This window comes from Notamacropus eugenii, chromosome 1 (assembly GCF_028372415.1).
Source record: "Notamacropus eugenii isolate mMacEug1 chromosome 1, mMacEug1.pri_v2, whole genome shotgun sequence".
Classification (NCBI taxonomy): Eukaryota; Metazoa; Chordata; class Mammalia; order Diprotodontia; family Macropodidae; genus Notamacropus; species Notamacropus eugenii.
This window is the reverse complement of record NC_092872.1, coordinates 255,709,598-255,733,500: the sequence shown is the minus strand read 5'-3', so window position 1 is coordinate 255,733,500 and position 23,903 is coordinate 255,709,598. Positions and strand designations below refer to the sequence as shown.

Here is a 23,903-nt window from a genome sequence, read left to right as displayed (position 1 = left end):
AAGCCCGAAGGCTACGCTCCGGGGCGCGCCCCGCCCACCCCAGGGGTCAGCCCGCGGCCGCCCCTCCCCCTCCCTCGGAGCCCCCGGCCTGGGCCCTGCGGGGCGGGGTGGGGCGGCCGTTGGGGGTCCCCGGCCCCGGCCCCGCTCACCGTGATGTTGCAGTGGATGGTGAGCGGCGGAGGGTGCTGGCTGCCTGGGGGCAGCAGCAGGAACTGGCAGTGCAGCTCGTCCAGCTTCCAGCTGACGATCCGGAACCGCTCGTGGTTCTTGTCGAAGATGGACTCCAGGAACTTCAGCTCGGCCTTGAGCCCTGTCATCGACATCTTCGCCTCATCTCCGGGACGCGGGCAGGGGGAGCCCCGCCGTCCCGCCCGCCGCCGCCGCCGCGACCGCCCCGCGCCCCGGCCTCCGGCCCAGCTCGGCCGGCCGCCTCGAAGATGGCGGGGGCGCCCGAGTCTCGGCTCGCGGTGACCGCTCGGGTGGCGAAGCCGGCCTCGGTAACAGACCCTGCGGCACGCGCGCCCCTGCCTACGCCCGCTGCCCGCTGCCCGCCGCCCCCGCCGGGAGAGCCTTCGAGGGAGACCTACTAACGCGACCACCAGCCCGGCCCTGCCTTCGCCGGACCGCCCCGCCCCCTCCGCTCCTCGCGCACCCGGCGCGAGCGGCACGCACGGACACCCCTCCGGGCCCCGCCCCCGCCCGCCGAGCCCCGCCTCCTCTCTGTCTCACCCTATCTCCCTGCCCCCCACTCCGTTCAAGCTCCGCCTCCTCTCCGGCTCGTCCTATCTCTATCCGCCCTCGCTCTTTCAGCCCCGCCTCCTCTTCACCTCGCTCCATCTCCCCGCCCCCACCTTTCGAGCTCCGTCTCACTCTACTTCCCAGCCCCCCACCTTCCAAGCCGCACCTCCTCTCACTGTCTTGTCCTATCTCCGCCCTTCTAGTCCCTCCTCCTCTCCGGCTCACCCTATCTCCCTTTCTTCTTCCACCAAAGCTCCGCCTTCTGCCCGCCCACTCTCCCCGCCACGCCCCATCGTCTTCCGAGCCCCGCCTCCTCGTACCTACCGCCCCGCCTCCCTCCATCTCTCCCCGCCCCGGCCTTTCAAGCCCCGCCTTTTCTCTTCCCGACGCCTTTACCCCCTCACTTCCTCTCCTTCTCGCGTCCCAGCCTCCACCCTCTCCACCTTGGCAGACCCCTTTCCCTCCTAGTCGACTCTTTAGGACATTCCTGTCTCCCATCCCCAGAACCCCCACTAAGACCAGACCTTTCCCCAAGAGTGTTCTCCTACCTCTTTCTCCTGTTCTACGTTTTGGGATGCACCACCCAACCTCTCCACTTCCAGATCCTGCTCCCCAGTCCTGCCCTTGCTTCTTAAAACCAAACCCCTTTCCCCCATAACTTGCCCTAAATGAACCTTCTCCTTCTGGCCTCTGCAGAGCTCTCCCCTTCCCCCTGCAGGGGACCCACGTGGGCCTCCCACCTTTCAGGAGCAGACCCCGTCTTTGCGGGACTGTGCCGCCCTCCCTCCTCTAGGACTGCAGCGCCTTGCGGGCAGGCATCCTCTCTCAGGCCTTTCCTGGCCCCTCCGCTCATGGAAGAGTTTGAAAGCGCTTAATAAATGCTTATTCACTTACTTAGACCCTGCTCTTCTCTCCACCACCAGGCCCTCTTTCCCCACTTTGTAGGACCCCTTCCACCATCTCGGAGCCCACGCGCACTTCCAGGATGCTCCCCAGCCCGGCTCCCCTTCCCTCATCATCCATCCCTTTTCTCCCGGTCCCCGCTTTGTGTGAGCCCCCCCTCCTGCTTCCAACCGCCCTTTTCCATCAGCATCAACCAGCATTTATTAAGCACTTGCTGTGTGCCAGGTAGTACCCTAAATGCTGCTAATTACACAGAAAGGCAAAAAAACCCAAACCAGTCCCTGCCCCCCAGGGTTCATGTTCTAAAGAGGGAGACAAGACCTAGAGTGTAAATGGAAGGTGATTGGTCGTGCCTCCAGGCGGGGCAGCTTTGTGGGCTCTGATGTGACACTTTGTTGCCTCTCTGCGCATCTGCTTCCCCACAACGAGCATCTCCAAATCCAATGTTCCTAGTTTATTTCTGATCCCACCCAGGGGCAGGTGTGCAAGATGTCACTAACTAGTTGTGCCTTCACTTCTCCGGGGTTCATTCTGCTCCCTAAAATGAGGGGTTAATAACAGGAGCTGATGGCACATTACATCCATCCTCTCATCTGACCCTCACAACTCTTGGAGGCAGGGACTGCAGGTGTTATCAGCTCCATTTTACAAACGAGGAAAGTGAAGATTAGAGAGATGAAACTACTTACCCGAGGTCACACAGCTAATAAATAGGAGATGCAAAACTCCAAAGTGTACGTGTGCTCTCCCCTCTATTAGAATGGAAAGTGCTAGTGCAGATGGCATAGTGGACAAAGTACCCATCCAGAAGTCAGGAGAACCTGAGTTCAGATTCAGCTTCAGACACTTAACTGTGTGACCCTGGACAAGTCACTTAACCCAGATTCTCAGCAGTGGCTGACACATAGTAAATGCTTAATAAATGCTCTTTTTTTTTGTCAAGTCCACAAACATTTTATTAAGCAAAAGACAGTCCCTGCCCTCAAGGAGATCCCAGTCTAATGGAGAAGACAACATGCACACAACCATTTGCAAAGAAGATGAAGTGGAGATAATCTCAGAGGATAGGCAGCAAGGTTTCCCCTCAGAAGATGGGAATTTGACAAGGACCTGATTCCACAGGAAGTGGGCTACCTTGGGCAGTACAGGTTTCCCATCATTAGAGATTTTTAAGCAAAGACTGCTGGGCCATCTTCAGTCATTCTGATCTATATCTGAACACTGGATTCAGACGACTCCAGAGGAGTAAGTGAGGCTGGTGACTGCACAGCCCCTTCCTCACTTAAATCCAATTTACCTGCAAGTCATGGCATCACCTTCCTGATATCACGGTCCTTGTCAAGAACAAAGGACAAGCCAAAACCGCAACAAGGAAAGACTGGATGACCCTTTGTTAATCCCGTTATAGCAAGGACTCCTTTATGAGTATGGGTTGTATTCTGTGGCCTCTTAAGCCACTTCTAACCCTAAAATCATGGGATTCTGTAAGACAAAATATTAAGTAAACAGGTGTTTTATAAGTGGCTCCTGAGAATTGGTCTCTTGCAGGGGCAAATGCCTATGATGTTCCAGCTCTGCCTGGCCATACCCCAACGTCTCAAAAACTAGCATTTCATGCCTCATTTTTGTACTTTTAAATAATGTTTAGATGTTCATTAAAAATACAAGCTTAGTTTAGTTTTAGTTTCTTTTTGATGAATAAGAAATGTTTTTCTGATTGAATATTCAATAAATGTTTGATTTAAGAAATAAAATAAAATTCCCTGGTTACACACTCTAGTGAGGCATATTATACCTATGGTGACTTAGTCTTACAAAATGACATAGCAGAGAAAAACATATAACCAGGCTGACTTTTTATGTGGGATAATGGAAGGAGGGGTGGAAAGGAGAGACAGGAGAAGAGAGAGAGAGAGAGAGAGAGAATGAATATTGGAGATGATGTGTGTGTGAAGACAGTAGTATTAAGCCAGGAAAGGCTTTTTTTTTTTTTTTTTTTTTTTTTTTGCAGAAAGTGGTACTTTACCTGAGACTCGAAGGAAGTCAGGAAAGCCAGGAGGCAGAAATAAGGAAGGGGAATGTTCCAGGAATAAAGAACAACAGTGAAAATGCACTGCCATTGGGGCAGCTAGGTGGGGCACTGGCCCTGGATTTAGGAGGATCTGAGTTCAAATTTGACCTCAAACAATTGACCCTTACTAGCTGTGGGACCCTGGGCAAGTTACTTAACCCTGACTGCCTTGCTTCCCTCCTCCCCCCTACCCCCCAAATGCACTGCCAGAATCAGGAGACAGAGTGTCTTGTATAAGAGTATAGAGAACATGGAGGGGATCGCTTAGTGGCCATTCATTTCAACCTGAGAATCCTAGGAGATCCTGTATGGGCACCTCTAGTGAGCAGGCACCTTCTCCAAGCTTCCCATTCTCCTTGGGGTAGCTCTAATTGTTAGGAAGTTTTTCTTTATATTAAGCTTCAGGTTTCCCTTTGCAACTTCCAAGGCCACTGGCCCTTGTTCAGCCTTGTAGGGCTAGATAGAATGAATCGAATCGAATCCTTCAATTCCCTAAGCATTACTACCTGACTAGTAGTGCCAGAAGCAATGGGGATACATGGACAAAAACAGACAATGCCTGCTTTCAAAGAGCTTGCCTTTCCCAGGACAACCTCTAAAGGTTTCCAGTCTCTTGGGGCTTCTTTCATTGATATCACCAAAATAATGCAACCCCAGAGCCACTGCTAGATGCTCTCTTGCTCTCCCCCTAAATTATCTGTGATTCTGTGGTTCAGCTTCTTGGGGGTTCCCATCGGTCCAATTCATATAATCTTCTATTGAAATCTGGGTGGGGACCTCGGACACATCTAGTCCAACCTTTTCATTTTATCTGTGAACTCCATCACAGTCTGTCAATGCATGAAGGGCTGTTATGTGGTAGAGGGTGAGATGAATGGAAAACTTGAGACACAGTTTCCGGTTAACTAATAATCAATTTATTAATTAGGCTAGTTGATAATCAATAAAACGATGGTCAGTGATCTCCCTCGGTAACCAAAGACAAAACCATGGAGATCCCTAAATGCTTTGGAAAAGGAGGTGACCTTGACAAGTGAAAATCAATCCTGATTGGTGAACAATGAATGAGGGGATGAGCATATTAACAAGGACTTGGGCTAAAAGTTTTCTGTTCTTCCTGCTGAGAAAGTGATTTGAACAATGAGATTCAGCCACCTCCAGCACTCTGGACAAAGGAATTCATCTCTACTCTGCTTGGTTTTCTTCTTCATAAGCTGATTCCCCTAGACCAGAAGTGAGGAACCTGTAGCTTGGAGGCCATATGTGGCCCTCTAGGTACCCAAGTGTGGCCCTTGGATCGAATTCAAACTTCACAGAACAAACTTCACAGAACAAATCTTTCTATGAAGTTTGGATTTGGTCAAGGGCCACACTTGAGGACTTAGAAGGCCACAGGTGGTCTCAGGGCTGCAGATTCCCCACCGCTGCCATAGACTCTAATAGAGGGGTACAATGATATGGGTTTATTTCCTAAGGGCAAGAATTCACCCAGATCAGATTCTGTTTGTAAGGTCTTCTCTTTGGTTGGAGTAAAGTCCAAAATCCCAGAACAGGTACCCTGAGGATTTGGGCAATCTCGTCTATCAGTAATATCCTTCAGAAACTAGCTGACTGGTCTACAGGGGTCCATCCTTAAATGAGGAAATAGAAAGGAAAAACCTCAATCCTAATTAAATAATTGGTTATTAATAGGATAGAAAACAGTCACTTCTCTCAAGCATTTACACTTGCTTTGCTGGGCCCCACAGGTCAGAACCAGAAGCGGTGGATGGAAATTGCAGAAAGATAAATCTGGACTTGAGGTAAGGGAAGGGTTTCTCAATTAATGCTGTCCCAAAGGGAAATGGACTGTTTTAGCATCTCCCACCTGGACTACTGCCAAAGCCTTTGGGAGTCTCCCTGTCTCCTCCACTCAGCTGTCAATTTGATCTTTATAAAGTACAGGTCTGACCTTGTCACCCCTCTACTCAATGAACTCCAAAGGTTCCCTATTACCTCCAAGATCCAATATAAAATCCCTTGGCTTTCAAAGCTCATCATCACCTGGCAGTCCCTTCCTACCTTTCCATTTTTCTTACACTGTCTCCCCCTCCATGTTCTCTGTACTCCAGTGATAGAGGTCTCCTGGCTGGTTTTGTTTGTTTGTTTATTTTGGGTTTTTTTGCACAAGACACTCTGACAGTGCATTTTCACTGGTTTTCCCTCATGCCTGAAGCTCTCTCTGCCTCCTGGCTTCCTTGACTTCCTTCAAGTCTCAGCTAAAGTCTTAGCTTCTACAAAAAGCTATTCCTGGTCCTCCTTAAGGCTACTGCCTTCCCTCTAAGATCATCTCCAATTGTTCTCTCTCTCCTCCCTCTTTCTCTCTCTCCTCCTCCTCCTCCTCCTTCTATTTCTTCTTCTTCTCCTTCTTCTCTCTCTCTCCCTCCCTCCTCTCTCTTTTTCTATATGTATCTTTGCTTGTACATAGCTGTTTACGTGGTTTACATGTTGTCTTCCCCACTGGACTGGTTTTTCCCTGTCCTTGTATCCACAGGGCTTAGTGCAGGGTTGGCACACTTTGTAGGCACATGATAAGTGCTCGTTGACTTGCCTTGAGAAGCGGCATGTGCCTCCCTTACTAGAGCAAAATCTTGAAGCAAAGTCTAGATAGCCACTTGTTGAGTCTGTTGTAGAGCAAGTTCTGGTTCTCCTGGAGAACAAGGTTCAGGTCCTACTTCGGGTATAGGTTGGACAAGAGAGAGTCTCTGAGGTTCCAACTCTAAGATCTCTGGGATAAAACCCTATAGTCTTTTTATCTAGAAAGAATCCTAAATTGAACAAAAACCCTCTAGTTGTATCTGGATCTCAATGGAAGTCTCATAAGATTGCAAGTGAATAGATGGGGAAAAACAAAAATAGAGCCCTTTCTAAGTATTAATAATAGGGAAATGTTTATAACCTACTGATAGTTGCCTATCTTAAGCACGTGTATAACAATCTGGGGTCACCTACATCCAGACTGTCAAAGGTACAGCTGCAACTAGGGCAGGGTGAATGGGACTTTGTCTCAGAGCGCTGGCATTTAAAGGTACTAAAAACACTTGCAGTCTGGCAGGATAGAAACATCTGTTTGCCACCCAATAAATCATAAAATAGGCAGTCTTGCTTCAGCTGTGGTCTTCTTTTCCTGCCTCCCCCACTCCTTTCCCCAGTATCTCATGCTTTGCTCAGCTCTGACTCCAAGTACTCAAAACACAGAAAATGGAAAATATTCCTCTCTCTATGAAGGAGTGGCTCATCCAGACAGCTGGAGCCGAAACTTTCACCACAGCCTTTAATCTCAGATAAACTTTTTCACAAAGTTAAACTCAGGCTTCATGATGAAACCTCTGGCCTTAGGAATTTGGCTAAATGAGTAGCCTTAAGGGCCTCTCACTTTCCTCTCTACTGACAAGTCTGTAAAGCCATCCGATGCTATAAATAATTACCTATTTTTATGTGACTAACACTTAGAAAGGCTCCTTTTTTTTAGTCTATTCACTTCCTTTCTAGAGCTCAAATTTTCCCAACTTGAGTCAAACCAACTCAGAGGATATGGAGTGGGAAAAGCATTGGATTGAGAGGCAAGAAAACTGGATTCTAGCCCTAATTCTGCCATAAATCTGTTGTTTGCCATTGAACAAATTGCTTCCCCTTTCTGTGCCTCAGTTTCCTCATCTATAAAATGGGAAAAGCAGCAACATGGAATGGAAAGAACATTTGGAATTTGTGGACCTGGGTTCATATCGCAACTCTGCTCCTTATTACCTTTGGGCAAATTTCTTAATCTCTATATGCCTCAGTTGTCTTGTCTGTAAAATACTTAGATTAGACCAGATAACCAATGAGATCCTATTCAGCTGTAAATCTACGATTATATGAAAGAATTATATTAATAAGTATTTTATCTTATTGTATAATATTATATTTATAATTATTTTATATTACGTCATTTATGTTAGATACACAATTTATGTTTATATATTTCTAGATTATACTTATACTAATAAATATTAATGTGTACAATTAATAGACACTATAAAATAGTATCAGGTACTATTTAAATAATATTTACATTTGCTATGCTATTTATAATTGTCATTTTTAATATTTGCTAATGTTTAAATATTGTTCTGTCATTTCAGTCATGTATGACTCTTCATGACCCCATTTGGGGTTTTCTTGGCAAAGATACTGAAGTGGTTGGTCATTTCCTTCTCCAGCTCATTTTACAGATGAAGAAACTGAAACAATCCGGGTTAAGTGACTTGTTCAGGGTCACACAGCTAGTAAGCGTCTGAGGCCAGATTTGAACTCAGGAAGATAAGTCTTCCTCTCTCTAGGACTGATCTATTTACTAACTATTAAATAATAGTCTCTTACTCTCAAAGTGCTTAGAGTCAATGACATTCATAAACTTGGGCAAATCTCAGTTTCCTCGTCTATAAAATGAGAGATTTGGACTAAATGATCTCTGACAATTGCGCATCTATGAAAAAATCAGAGAGACAGAATCAGGGGAAATGTGCACCTGACAAAATCACTGACTGAAGTCTCTTCTCACTAGAAAAGTTCTTAAGCACTAAAGTTGCTGGCTTTCTCAGAAGAACTATCCATCCTACTGAACAGGGAAAGAGCCCAGTGGGAAGGATGCTAGCAGTGTAGGGGGAGCGAGCTGCATTTGGAGTCAGAAGCCCCAGGTTCCTTTGGGGCACAACTTGCAGAACACAACCATTACCTCTCACTGAGTCATATTTCCTTCATCCATAAAACAAGGCAGTATGCTGGAATGGATAAGGCACCGACACTTGAAGTCTGAAAGACCTGGGTTTGAATCATGCCTCAGAAACTTATTAGCTGTATGACCCTAGGCAGCTTCCCTGGACCTCCTCTTGCTGATCTACAAAATAAAGGACCTGGATCTGAAGATCTCTAAGGTCCCTTCCAGCTCTAAATCTATCTTCCCTTATAAATGCCAGTCTTATCAAAGGAAGGAGATTCTAGAAACCCAGAGAATAAGCTGGGGTGTGCTCATAAATTTAACAACCTGCTGTTTTCAAGAGAGGAATGTAAGTGTGTGTGTGTGTGTGTGTGTGTGTGTGTGTGTGTGTGTGAGTATGTGGTGGTGTGTAGGTGTGTATTTATATAAACAATGTATAACGCAGAGAGAACATGAAAGTGTTATAGATAACATAATTATAAATATATTATATTTAAATTATAAGTATAATTATAATAAAATTTATAATGCTATGTTATATAATTATAATATATAATAATATGTTATGTAATACATATAACATTTTTAAGTTCCATTTACACTATAAATTTTCTTTATCACTTTCTTAAGTCTAGAAAATCAACAAAAAATAAATCAAGTCCTGATTTGTAGAGTTTGCCTATTTCTGAAAATGGACCAGTTAGGTCTCTGGAGTCGTTCCAGCTGGCTCCAGCATATCCCTGGAGCCTATTAGTAAGCATCTCTACCTATTTTGAGGAGGCACAATCCCTTTTCCCTCAGGGGAGTTAATAGACTCAATTTTGGAACTGTACCCTGGGAATGAGTGAGTGAAAGCAAACTCACAAAATCCAGGAGGACTGGTTGACTCCAGAATCACTGCCACTGGCAGGCTGGTTCTCTGAGAGTAGCTATGAGATCTCCCCTTCAGGGTTCAAAGGGTGATCGGAAGGGCTTTGGAGGCATGTGTCTAGTGTTATGTAGTTCACAATCTCACACCCCTGTGTTTCCCTCATTATTATCAGTTAATGTCAATCAATCAGTCAGACTTTAATTAACTTTTATTTAGAGGCATTTACTAAGGGTTTATCTGTGACTGCAGCTCCCATAAGTATTTATAGAATCTAACTCACACTTAGAGAGTGCCTGTCCCAAAGGGGTAACGGCTTCTGGAAGGATTCTGCTCGAGCCCTTGGGATATTTCCCTTGGGTCTGGTCTAGTATTTCATCTTGCCTTTTGATAGAACTTGAGCCTGCCTTTCTTCATCCCCCATGCTAATGCTGACTCTGGGGCTTGGGACCCTTCTCCCCCTGTCCCAAGTTATTTCTTCTGCTGGGCTGGACATCTTCCTACCCCATGCTGTCACTTAAGGACCCTCAGTTCAAAACGAGCTCCCTGGTTTTATGCAAGTCCCAAAGAGCAGGACCAAATCTCTCAAGCAGTGAGAATAGAATCCTTACTAAATCTAGTTGAAATGCCAGGAGGTGTTTAGACCTTTTTCAAATCTAGTTTTTGTTTTGTTTTAATGGAAATGTGTTCTCACCTGATAAAGATCAAGACTAGGCATCCTATCACTTAAAAGTGACAGAATAATTTAATTGAATCCATCCACCCCTACCCTTATACTAGCTGGGTCTGGAATCAGGAAGACCTGCTTTCAAATCCAGCCTCAAACACTTCCCAGCTGTATGAACTTGGGCAAGTCACTTAGCCTTTGTTTGCCTCAGTTTTCTTATTTATAAAATGGGGCTAATAACAGCATCTGCCTCTCAGGATTGTTGTGAAGATCAAATGAGATATTCATTATTAAGTGTTTAGTGTCAGGTATTATTTTTACAATGGACAGGATCTGTCTGCCTGGCCAGTGCTGGCCAATCCCATCCACTGGCAATTCATATAAATTCATAGTGTCATGGATTTAAGACTGGAAGAGACCTTACTGGCTATCTAATTCAAGCCCCTTATTTTTCAGAGATAGAAGCGAGACACAGAGACTTGATGTCATTCGCCCAGAGTCATATAGCAAGTGACAAGAGAAGATTCAAACTCAGGTATGGTGACTCCAATGCTGCTTTGTTTTAATTCAACATTTATTAAGATCCTACGGGCTGGGCACTTGGAAATTTGGGGGGGGGGAGGTGTAGTGGGAGTGGAAAGGTCTGTGATTTGTGATTTCCTTTGTTTAGGGAACTCCTGGAGAAGTACAGAAATACAAGTATAGACAAAAATGAAAACCATCCCGGCCCTAGAGTTGCTTACGGTTACACATGTATACAGATGAGTAAATAAAAACATCTACCAAGTAATTTCCAGGGTGGATGGAGTAACTAGGAGATGACTCCTTTAGAAGGTGACTCTAGGGTTGAAACTTGATGGGAACTACTTGTTCCAAGAAGCAGAGGAGAGGAAGCCTTCTGGGCACAAGGGAGGGGACAGATCTGGAGGCAAAGGCCTGAGGTAGAGAATGGAATGTGGAGAAAAGAAAGTTGGCCAGCTGAACTGGAATCCAGACTTCTTGAAGGAAACAGTGTAACCAACCTGGGAGAACAGGTTGGACTCAAATTGTCAAAAACTTAAAAGCCCAGAGGAATTTGTGTTTTATTGTAGAAGTCATGAAGAGCTACTCAGCCTTATGCTTTTGGAGGTTAATTCACAATGGCCTGATAGAGAAGTGAAGGAGGAAAGATGTTATGAAGATAGGATTGACATCAGGTCTTGGATATAGGGGGTGAAGAGTCCAGGATGAACCAGGGTGACTAGAAGGATGGTGCCCTCCTCAAAAGGAGTAGGGCAGGCAGAGGGAGCATGAGGGAGGGCTTATTTGCTTTGCGATTAGGATGTAAAGCATCTTCTAGACAGTCCCTTCATAGTCCCTACGTCCTTCCTGCTTGCATCCCTTCCCTTCAGAGTGACTGACATGTGATTGAAGGTCTTATCCAGCTTTGCTGAGGAGGGTAAAAGAGGATGTGGTCTGAAAATGGAACTTGTGGCAGGGGAGAACAGTCTCAAAAGCTAGGGTCTGTCATAATCAATGAATCCATTGTGGTATTTGGAATGTCCAAAGTTCCTGAGTTTTTCAAGAGTCAGTTTGGTCACAATTAGGCCTCATCTTTCAAGATATGAAAAATTAACCAGAGAGGATCCCATTAAGCTCTCAGGCTTAATGGGCTGAGATCAGGAAAGACCTAGCACTTTGATGAGGATTTATTTTTAAGTTTCATAGAAGTGACCCTCGTGCAAAATGCTCTTAGGTACCAGTAAGTTCAGAGCCTGCAGGGCAGCAGCTGGGATGTACTGAAGGGGAATAACCTCAGAGGCAGGAAACAGGTTTGAATTCCAGCTCTGTCATTAAGCAGCAAGTGTGACCTTGGGCAGGTCACTATTCTTCTCTGGGCCACTACCCTAAAATGAGGGGTGATGATTTCTCCAGTCCTTTCTGATTCGAATATTCTATAAGCCTTGGATTTAAAATCACCCAGACTAGTGTTCTACTATCAAATGCTAACACCTCTTAGTTAACAGGAAATCAAAGGAATGTATTTTATTTTTATTTTCTGGGGGTTTGGGTACATTTTTTATTATAAACTAGAAAGATCAACAGACATGAACATTACCATATACAAAAAAGGTCAGGAAATAAAGATTGCATATGAAATCATGAATCTATTACACACAGTTTGCTCTCTCCCTCTTCCTCCCCTCTCCTCCCCATCTATATTTTATGTGTTTGTATATGTTATATTTATCATGGCTATAACAAAACTGCCCTGTTTGTTCTTGCCCTCCTCTGAATTTCTTTGAACTGCTTTCTTTTCTGTATTTTAAAAATGTCATTTAATTTTTTCTCTTTTTTTTGTATCACCATCATTAACCTCTCCCCACTCTTTTCCCTAACCCCTTTTTCCCCATAAAAGCCTTCCCTTAGAACAGTGTCTGGTATATAGTAGGCACTTAACAAATTCATGTTTCCTTCCTTCATTTGTAACAAAAGTATAGTCAAACAAAATGAATTTGTGTTTTGATGGTCACATCTGTAAATGTATGTGTTTCAGTACCCGTGGTCCCTCACTTCTCCACCAAGAAGTGGGAGTTGGAGGTCATCGTCAGTCTCAGTTTGCTAAACGGAGAGAGTTTGCATTGTCTTTGTGGTGATGATGATGATGATACCATTTTATTTATATGATTCTTCAGAATTCGTAAAATATTTTACAAATATTCTTATTTGGTCCTGGGACAATAACGTTGGAAAATAGGTACTATTTTTGTGCCCATTTTATAGATCAATCAATCAATAAACATTAAATAATGTTTATTATGTGTAGGCCTACTAAGTGCCAGGTACTGTATTAAAAGCTGAAGACATAAAAAGAAGCAAAAGACAGTAACTGCCCTCTAGGGGAGATAACATGCAAACAAATATATACCACATAAGCTCTGTTTAGGATAAATAGGAAATTAATAGAGGGAAGGCAATAGAATGAAGAGAATAGGAAGGTTTCCTATAAAAGGTGGGATTTGAGTTAGGACTTAAAAGAAACCAGTAGGTAAAACTGAGGAAGAATGTTCCAGGCACGGGGCACAGCAAGAGAAAATGCTTGGAATCAAGAGATAGAATGTCTTGTTTGCGGAACAGGTAGGGGGATCAGTAATTTTCTTCTGTTAGCATACTTTTAAAAAAATTGCTTTTTGTCAAACTGCATGCCTACTTTACCTAAAGTGTATGTCAAATACGTGCAAGATGATGTGATTTTAATGAGAAGTATATTATTGTCTTCTCTCCTGGGAGGAAAGGACTTCAACCACCACAAGATAAACAGGTGATACATTAAAGACTCCTGCTACCTAGGGATGGGTGGCTACATTTTCATTGACCACCAGGGGATGTTGTTCAGAAAAGAAAAAAAGTTAACTTCTAATGGTATTGGGAAATGTACAAATTTACATTTTCCAAAAAATTTAAATTTTGATTTGTCTCCTTTTGGAATAAATTATTTTTTACTTTCTATGAAAAAATCCTCAAAACTATTCCTGAATTCTATTTCTTCTGTTCGAGGGGGAGTCTATACAGAGCTATTTTTATTCTCTTCCCTCCCCCTCTTTTTTTTGCTAAATTATAATTTATGTGACTGATCGTGATGTAGTCAAACTTTTGTCAGTCTCCCGGAATTAAAGGAGGCAAAATATCATAGAAACAGAATCAAGAGTAGGATTAGAGATTATTAAATCTAATTTCTTCTTTTTCACAGATGTTAGGGTAGCACAGGAGAGCTTTTACAAAGAGGATGATCTACTTCCAAAGATAATCACAACTAGACAAACATATTCCCCCCAAATCGTGCAATCCTTCTTGCACCACCTTAGTCTCTGGGGAAAGGGAGGGAATTAGAGTCATGGTTTAGCTGGGTTCTCTTAAAGCCCACTTTAGGTTAGTCCTAATCTCCCTCCCCACTCCCTTCCAGGGGGCTCAAGTCCCAGACTCTCTGGCTTCTCAGAGTTTCATGATGAGGCAGCTGGCTGCTATACCAGCCCTGCCTGTAACCTTGGCTCCAAAGTCATCACGACTGAACATACCAGTTCATAAGGATCACCTTCAGCATCTGAAACTGAGGTGGACAAATTCAGAAGAACTGCAAATGAACGGGGATGGGATGTAGTGTCCAGAAATAACAATTGGCAACGGTGAGGAACCATCTGTTAGTTCTGATGTAGGTGAGTGGGAAGGCATTGCTCTATCTCAGGTCTCCTTAGAGTTGGAGATCACCTGTTAACTGCTACTTACTAAAGTATAATGACCAGAGAGGCTCATGCTAGCAGGGAGAATGGGCAGTGCTGTCCTTCATCATATCCGTGTGCCTAAGTGAGCCTAGACAGGGAACACTGGCTAATTCTCCTAGAAGATAAAGGCAATTGGAAACTGATTTACTTTTGGTCATATTTACAGCCTTTAAAGAGGAAATATAGCTTAGAGAGCTAGTGTGGAAGTCTCAAACACTTGCTGGCTGTGTAATCCTGTCACTGAACCTCTGTCTGCTCTAGGCAACTCTCTTAGACTATAAATTGCAGAGGAGATGCTGACCTAAGTTGGTAGATGGAGTTTCTGTCCTGGAGTTCCCTAAATCAAAGAAATCTTGATCTCAGTCCAATTTCTATCCCTGTCTCTTGTGTCCTTGCTACCCAGATGAATCTGCCTTTAATTTGCAACATCTTGACATTAAAACTCTTGGTGACCAAAAGCAAATAATACCGTGTTTGAACTCCCAAATATATATTTGAATTTCACCCCCTTTTATTTCCCACTGGATTTAGACTATGGCAAAGGTTTGGAGCAGCTAGGGTCTGTAATTAAGGCACTCAATCTTAAATACTTTGCTAAATTCTCATGGTCACAATAGCATAAATAGAACTCTGATACAGAAAATTACTGTTCTTGTTTGCTCTTTAGATTTAGTCTTCATTATCTCAGGTGAACTAATGTAAAGAACTCCCCAAACTTCAAGATACTATGTACATAAATAACCAGTAATAATGATAAAATTCACACCTATTCTTTACCTCACAACAGTGGACCTTGCTTCATGTTTCACTGAAAAAATGGAGGCCATTCCTAGAGCGTTCCCCCTTTCCCCTTCCCTCCTCCTCATCTCCATCCCTTGGATACCATAGGGCATGATTTCCTCCTTCTTCCTATTTCATAATTGGTGGCCCTTCCTTGCCAAGGCAAATCCCTCGATCTGCACAAATATCCAGATTCCATTCCATCTTCTTCAACGAATTTTCACCTCCTCTTCTCATCTCCACTCTTTCACTAATCTTCCATCTCTCCACCTACTGGCTGCTTTCCTGCCACCTACATCCATGTCTCTCCAGTTATTCTATATCTCTCCTTTCCTTCATGGCTAAACTCCTTGACCTTCTCTGACTGGTGCCTCCAATTCCTCTCTGCCGACTTTCTCTTCTAAACCTTGTGGCTTCTGGTTTCAGCCTTCCTAATTCAACCTAAACTACTCTCTCCAAAATGCAGAACTCTGAATCGCCAAATCTCATGGCCTTTTCTCAGTTCTCATCCTTCTTAACTTCTCTGCAAACTTTGACACTGTTTTATCATCTTCTTCTCTCTAGATTTTTTGCCTTTAGTTGGACCAAGTTAGTGAAGTCCCTGTTTGTTAAGTGATTTGAGATCTTGAGGGCAAGGATGTTTCCTTCTTCATAGGATAATAAAATTAGAGCTAGAAAGGACCTCAAAGCTAATTTAGTTCAATCTCTTCATTTTACAAATGAAAAAACTCAAGGCCAAGGAGTTTATATGATCTGCCCAAGGTCACAGAGGTAGTAAGTGTCATAGATGGGACTGGAACTCAGGTCCTCTAACTCCAGAATCAGGAAGAGAGCCCCTTATTATTAGCTAGAAGAGGAGGAGGGAAATATAGATAAAGGCAGCTAGAATGATGGATGGATATCCATGAGTATAGACCCTGACTCCAAAGCAATTTTTACCAATTTCTGGAGTTAGGCTTTTCTGACACTTTTGAATGACCGGATGTTGCCCACTCTAAATTTAAGTATCCAATTCCCTTTCCTTATCTTAATATAAAATGCCAGGTCCTCCTAACATTTGAGGGTCATCCAGAACAAGTTGATTGCCTGGAATTCAGTCTTACTTCCCCAGATCAGGTCGAAGTGGGTATCCAAGATGAGAAGGAGGCAGAACACACACACACACACACACACACACACACACACACACACACACACCCATTTCATTTTTCTTTTTGTACAAGCAAGTGTTCCATTAGTAGTCTATACTATCAATAGTTAGATCAACTTAGAATGAAATTTTATCTCTATTCCTGGAAATCCCCAAAGCTAACTACTATACCCCTTTACTTCTCATTATTTCCATTTGAAATTCATAATCTGCTCAGCTCAGAGGATTCCCAAGGTCATATAAGCAGCAAGTAACAGAACCAGAATTCATGAAATCACAGGATTTTAGAGCCAGAAGAAACCTTAGGAGCCATCTACTCTAACCCTCTCATTTTACCAATGGAGAAATTAGAGTTCAGAGTTCAGAAATTCTATTCTCATTCAATAATTAATCAATCAACATTTAATGAGTGCCTACTGGACCCTGGCACAGTGCTAAAAGCACTGGGAGTATAAAAAGAGACAAAAGCTAGTCTCCACCCTCAAGGAGCTTTTAATCTAATAGGGGAATTTAGCTAGAGTGCAAAAGAGCAGCGTAGGATGATGGTGAGCAGGATTCAATATCACATACATGCGAAAAAAGAGATTAGGAAGGAGGAGGGGTGGAGAGAAGGTGTCTTCAAAGAAATGTTCTGCACAGCCTGGGGAGATAAGGGAGAGCCAGGGAAGGAAAGGAGAGAGGAAGAGAGGGAGAGAAAAAAAGGGCAAAGGGAAGAAGGGAGGAAGGAGTCTATTAACCCTTTGCCTATGTCATGGCTACTCTCCTTATCTGGTACAATGATCCCTCAGAACCAGAGGGTTTAAACAAAAAGTTTTTATGTCAAAAATCATATCCCAGTAACCTCAAGTAGAATCAAGGGGTTCCCTGGAGTCTTCTGGACTCTCCCCAAAAGTCTGAAAAACTATTTTTTATATTCATCTTGGCCAAAGGGCACCCAATCTTAGATCAATCCACTTAGGGGCAAAGTTAACCTCCAATGCCCCAGGTCTGTATCCCAACTTCCTGGCTTACAATAACCCCAGCTGGTGGTGTGGGAGTACAGGAAGTTTACTTCTTCCTCCCCAGGAACACTAATGTCCTGGCCCAAAGAAACCTAATGGGAGGTGAAGAGTCTTCACTAAGCTAAGGAACAATAGTTGACTTCTATTTGTGTTGGCTTTGCAACACTAACAGGCTTATCTTGTATTTCAGCCTTGATTCAGGATTTTCTCAGTGTCCAGACAAAAACTGTCTGTTATATTAGCCTAGTAGCAAGGACAGGGTGGATAGGTTCTCACATTACAAGGACAGAGAGGAGCATCTGCCTGCTCGATTTGAATGAAATGGAGGACAGTTTCTAAGATGGAGTCACTCATGTCAAAAAAACCCATAGAGGGTTGCATAGTCTTCCCCTCTCCTCCTGCACAATTTCTTCCCTCTTGTATGTCTTTTATGCATAATACACAGTAATCCAAAGAATATAATGTGTTCATTGATTAGTATTTAATATAGAAAGTGTGATACATCAGTTCTTCATTTGATCCATAATCTCATAGATGAAAGTATTCTCTCCAGTGGTGCAGATCACAATTTAGCTATACCTTCTTATTTTATATGGTTAAACTATAAAACCATAAACCATAAACCCTTCAAAGAGAAGCTTCAGAACATGCCTATGAACTTCATCTAGGATCACTTGTCATTCCATTGTCAGCATCACCCTCAAGTCAACCAGCAAAGGGTAAACTCTTGCTCTCCTTTACATAACTAGCCCATCGTCTTTTTCAATCACATATTTCCTACATGATATTACTTTTATATTACTTTTTAAAAAATAATTTTCATTTCTATCTTTTGCTTGCACTTTACCTACATTTCCCATTGTATCCCTTCTTCTACCTTGTTCCGGAAAGTCATATCTAATTAAAAAAAATAATGGAAGAAAAAAATTCTGCAAAACCAAGAAGCATTTTAACACCCAGGGTCCACCAAACAATCAATCAATAAACATTTATTAAGCACCTTCTATTTGAAAGTCAATATGTAACATACTGGGGCTACAAAAAATGGGCAAAAGACAGTCTCTGTCCTCAAGGAGATCATAATCTAATGGGGGACAACAAGCAAACAAAAATGTACAAACAAACTAGACACAGCATAAATAGAAAATAATTAAGGGAGGGAAAAGCACTAGAATTAAGAGGGGTTGGGAAAAGCTTCCTACAAAATATGGAATTTTAGTTGGGAATTAAAGGAAGTCAGAGAAGTCAGTAGGTGGAGTTAAGGAGGGAGTGTTCTAGACATGGGAGAAAGCTACAGAAAATGCCTGGAACTGAGAGATGGACTGTCTTAATCATAGAACAGCCAAAAAGTGAATAGAGGGAGGTGCATTCTGGTATATCTTGTCTCTGGCCAACCTTGATTGTTATAATTTCATAATTTTCAGTTGCTTTTTTGTTATTGTTCAATTAATATTGTTGCCATTGTATAAATTGTTTTCCTATTTCTGTTGATTTTGAAACAGTTGATAGAAATCTTTCCATACTTCTCTATTCATAGTTTTTCATTTTATATTACATTTAGGGAAATTATCATTAGTAATATACATGAACTTACTTTTGCCTAACATTTGTCTCTCCATTAGAAAATGCAATACCACAATTATTTCTGGAATCTTTTTGTATTAGTCCATTTCTAGGCCTTGAAATAAGAAATGCAACCACACATTCATTAAATCTAACTCTCTAGGGCTCGTTAATAAATAACTGAGCTCAAGCACCAACTATAAACCCAGGCCTTTTCTGGCCTGAGTCCATAGTTGTAAGTTGTTTACATAATCTCAAAATTATTCTGCATATATTTTTACTTATTTGTTTCACATCCCTTCCTAATGTAATCAATAAATCTTTTTTTTTTCTTTTTGGATCTCTTTCAGGTGGTGTTCTGTGGATTCCTTGAATACTTATTTTGCCCTCTGGTTCTAGAATCTCAGGGCAGTTTTCCTTGATAATTTCATGAAAGATGATGTCTAGGCTCTTTTTTTGCTCATGGCTTTCAGGTAGTCCCATAATTTTTAAACTGTCTCTCCTGGATCTATTTTCCAGGTCAGTTGTTTTTCCAATGAGATATTTCACATTATCTTCCATTTTGTCATTCTTTTGGTTTTGTTTTGTGATTTCTTGGTTTCTCATAAAGTCATTAGCCTCCATCTGTTCCATTCTAATTTTGAAAGAACTATTTTCTTCAGTGAGCTTTTGAACCTCTTTTTCCATTTGGCTAATTCTGCTTTTGAAAGCATTCTTCTCCTCATTGGCTTTCTGAACCTCTTTTGCCAATTGAGTTAGTCTATTTTTCAAGGTGTTATTTTCTTCAGCATTTTTTTGGGTCTCCTTTAGCAGGGTGTTTACTTGTTTTTCATGCTTTGCTTGCATGTCTCTCATTTCTCTTCCCAGTTTTTCCTCCACCTCTCTAACTTGATTTTCAAAATACTTTTTGAGCTCTCCCATGGCCTGAGCCCATTGAGTGGGCTGGGATACAGAAGCCTTGACTTCTGTGTCTTTCCCTGATGGTAAGCATTGTTCTTCCTCATCAGAAAAGAAGGGAGGAAATACCTGTTCACCAAGAAAGTAACCTTCTATAGTCTTGTTGTTTTTCCCTTTTCTGGGCATTTTCCCAGCCAGTGACTTCACTTCTGAATATTCTCTTCACACCCACTTGGCCTCCAGATCTGCCCAGCCAGTGCTTGGGGTCTGAGATTCAAATGCTGCTTCCCAGCCTCAGGACTTTTGGCGGGGGCGGGGCTGCTATTCAGTGTGAGATTAAGTTCAGGGGCTCAGGTGGGGGCAGGGCCACCTTACGGGCTCAGTTCCCTCAGGGGGTTTATGCAGAGACTTTCAACAATGGATCCAAGCTCCTGCCTGCTTGGGGAGCCCAGGTCTGCTCCTGCCTCCACTGCTGCCTCCCGAGGGAGCCTGAGTTATGGGGGCACCCCACTCCCCTCTCGATCCGCCAAAGAGACCCTCTCACCAACCCTTCTCACCTGTGGGTGGAGGGACCCACGAGGCTGCTGGAGATTCCGTCCCTGAAGCCTGCTCGGATCTGCTCCTCTCAGTGCCACGTGGCCAAGGCAGGGCTGGGCTCGGCTCGGGGTCCAGGATGCGAAGGACCTTTTGTGAGAGGTTTTCAGGACTCTCTGGAACAGAAATCACCTCTGCTCCGTTGTTTTGTGGCTTCTTCTGCTCCAGAATTTGTTGGGAGTTCTTTTTTACAGATATTTTATGGGCTGTGGGTTTGGAGCTAGCGTATGTGTGTCTTTCTACTCCGCCATCTTGGCTCCGCCATAATCAATAAATCAACAAACATTTATTATGTGTTAGGCACGGTGGTAATTACTGGGGATACAAAAGAAGAGAATGAACTGATTTCTGCTCTCAAAGTAAACTCTTTGGAGGTATTTTTTTGTCTTTGTCTCTCCATTATCCTAGCAAGGCACCTGGTATACAGTAGGCACTTAATAAGCTTTTGTTGAATTGAATTCCTGTTCAAACTTGGGTTGGACAAGATGCTTCTCAAGATTTCTTCCAACATTGAGAGTCTGTCAACTAGGAGGATGAGCCTGTGGCTGGGTTTTAGCCCTTTTGTTTAAAAAAAAAAATACACAATGACCTGAGACTGGTATTTGGAAACCTCTAAAGGATGCTCCCCCTTGAATTCCTGCTTTGGTCTCCTTGTCTTTCATTAAACTCTTCTGCAATTTCTACCAACTAAGCTCTTTGAAAAAGGACAAGGTGATGCTAGCAGAGAGGAGGGACATGTGACCCTGTCTTCTGGTTGCTGAGCAATCACATCCTCACTCCAAGGTTAGTTCTTTATAGTCATGCTGGTCCCATTTTACATCTTGAAATGATACTTTTGCCCTGCATGTCCAGAACATCTCTTTAAAGAAAAAAGAAAAGAAGGACAAACCCCACACAAACTTCATTGAGCTCAATAGTGTCTCTTTGAAATGGTGAATAAATTGCAGGAACAGGTGAGTGCCTGAGAATGCACTCAATTTTTTGCATACAATATGTCTGGCAGCACATTAGAGAGAGAGAAATAGGGAACACTGGGTACCTTCACAGAACTGGCCCTAAATAAACTGCTCTTCTCAGTGCCTGGGATGACATCAGGAGTTTTTCAAAGAGCATCAAGACAGGCTTTGGAACAGCTAATAATGTTCCTTCTAAAAGAACCCTCATGGATGGAGCCTCCTCACCTCCTGTGGTGTGTGAGCACATTCCCTGGTTCCTGCCAAGACACACAATTGAATTGGATTAAACTTTGAGCAGTTTTACCAGGCACTCTGTATAAGGAAAGGGCCCATATGTTCACATAGAGCTCATTTTTAAAAAAAGGGTTTATTGATACCTTTTGATTTTGGCACCATAGCCACTTCATAGTAACCTGGCCTCCCTTTTCCTAGAATCCTCCCTTATAAAAATCTTTTTTAAAAAAAAGTTAAGGAAAGCCTTAACAGTAACTGTGTCTGACAATGTATGCAAAATTCTGCACCTGGCATCCACCACTTCTCTACCAAGAAAAATTTAAATTTCAACAAGAGTACCCCAGAATCAAGATAGTTCCTTGCACCTACTCTGAATTCTGATCTTTTAGTTTTCTTTTGGAGTCCTGTGTCTTCTGCTTCTGCTTTCTTTGTGCCAATTTATACATATTCCTACAGTTCTCTAATTCTCTATTTTTGTTGTTACTGTACAGTTTGGGGCTGCTAGATGATGCAGTGGATAGAGCACCAGGCTTGGAGTCAGGAAGACTCATCTTCCCAAGTTCAAATCTGGCCTCAGATACTTATTAACTGTATGACTCCGAGCGAGTCACTTAACCCTGCTTGCCTCATTTTCTTCATCTGGAAAATGAGTTGTAGAAGGAAATGGTAACCACTCCAGTATCTTTGCCAAGAAAACCCCAAATGGGGTCACGAAGAGTTGGACACAACTGAACAATGACAACAGCACATTCCATTATGCTCATATGTCATAATTTGTTTAGCTCTTCGTCAATCATTGTATCCCAATCTGTTTCCAGTTTTCTGTTCACATAAGTGGTGTTGTCATTACCATTGGGGTATATGGTGGACGTGGGCTGGGTGTGCTGACACACCTATGGCTTGTATTATGGGTCAAAGGTAAAGTGAGCCCCAGATACATTAGCACACCTACATAGTGTTCCATGAATACCAATAAATAGTGCCATGGATATGTGAGCACATTCACACACATAAATGAATGTCCTTTCTTTCTGTAATTGACCTCCTTGGTGGATAACCTAGTAATGCAAGGGTTGGATCAAAGGTATGAATGATTTAATGACTTTTCTTACATAATTCCAAATAGATTTCCAGAAGGGTTGGATCATTTCACTGCTCTACCAACAGTGTATTACTGGGCCTGTATTCCCACAGGGTAGGGCACATTTATCTCTTGCTCTAGGAAAGAGTCATGAACCTAGTTCATCAGACCAGAAGTTCTCAAAGATTATACATATTTTGCATTTTTGCTTATGGCTACAGTATGGTTATTGCCTGAAGGATAAAAGAGAAAGATCTTAGTTTAATAAGACAAGGCTGCCACTATTAGGTTTATGTACTTATACTTTACTTACCTCTGTGTGACTGAGAGCTCAGAGACTCTAAAGCCTCTGGGTAGTTACATAGACTTGAGCCCAACCCTGGGGGCTGACTCTAGAGGGTTACTTTCTCTCTTTGCTTCATTGTCCCCACCTGGATTTGTTCCTGAAAAATCTTCATTTGTAACTTACTTTGGCTTAGGTCTAGATTTCCAGGAACTTGGGGTTCCAGATCCTATATTGGCACTCAAGCAAATTAGCAATGCTTCTGGATAGGATGGCCTTTATTCCTTTTGTAGAAAATGCTGAAGATCCAAAGGACTCTCCCTAGAACCCATAAACAGATTCAGTATACACAGTATTTCAACAGCCCATCAATTCTATTCACTGCCATCAAGGAAATTCTGGCTTTCTGATGGATCTGTAGGCCTTCCTTAGGGTCCTATAAGACATGAAGCATCACCCTGGGTTTGGGAGGCTGAATGAACAATGTCCTTCCCATCAATCAATCAATAAAAATTTATAAAGTGTGCACTATGTTCTAGACACTGTGCTAAGTACTGTGGATACAAATAGAGACAAAAGACAGTCCCTGCCCTCAAAGAGCTTCCAATAGAATGGGGAAACAACATGCAAATAGATATGTACAAATAAATGTTACATATAGGATAAAAAAGAAATAAAATTAAGAATAGAATTAAGAGGGGTTGGAGAAAGCTTCCTACAGACTTTTATTATCAGAATAATTCATAGATAATGGTCAGGAAATAAGTGGGAGATTCCATTTTTTTTCTACAAAAGGTAATGCTACTCAGGAAATCTCCTAATTGAAGACCAGGCCTCTGAACTCTTGAGGGCTACTCTCAAATTTGCAAGGCAATTCCCAGGAAATCTTCATTTTTTTTTTTTTTGTTTTTACCAGAAGGCTAGATTCTGGACTCATACTACTTAGAGAATTCAAAATGCCCCTCTTCCACCTAGGACTTTTGGGGTAATTATAAACATTGTTCATAAAATAAAGTGTCTTGGGTCCAACATGTACACACACCTGCCTCTGAAATGCACTTCTTTAGTGTCCTGGTTACGACCATTTCCCGGGCCAATAAAGTGCTTTGTCTTCTATGGA

At 42.7% G+C, this 23,903-nt stretch overlaps 1 protein-coding gene across 3 annotated transcripts in view; it reads right to left on the bottom strand.

The window, feature by feature from the left end:
- UBE2Q2 (ubiquitin conjugating enzyme E2 Q2) overlaps positions 1–619 on the bottom strand; it is a 66,815-nt gene extending 66,196 nt beyond the window's left edge. For 2 of the 3 annotated variants that reach the window (XM_072628630.1, XM_072628632.1), the window contains exon 1: positions 150–619. In XM_072628630.1, coding sequence (XP_072484731.1) covers positions 150–323 — 174 coding nt within the window. In that variant the 5' untranslated portion in view covers positions 324–619. The remainder of the gene's footprint in view (positions 1–149) is intronic. The other variant, XM_072628631.1, reaches the window with a different exon arrangement.
- Positions 620–23,903: the final 23,284 nt, after the last annotated feature.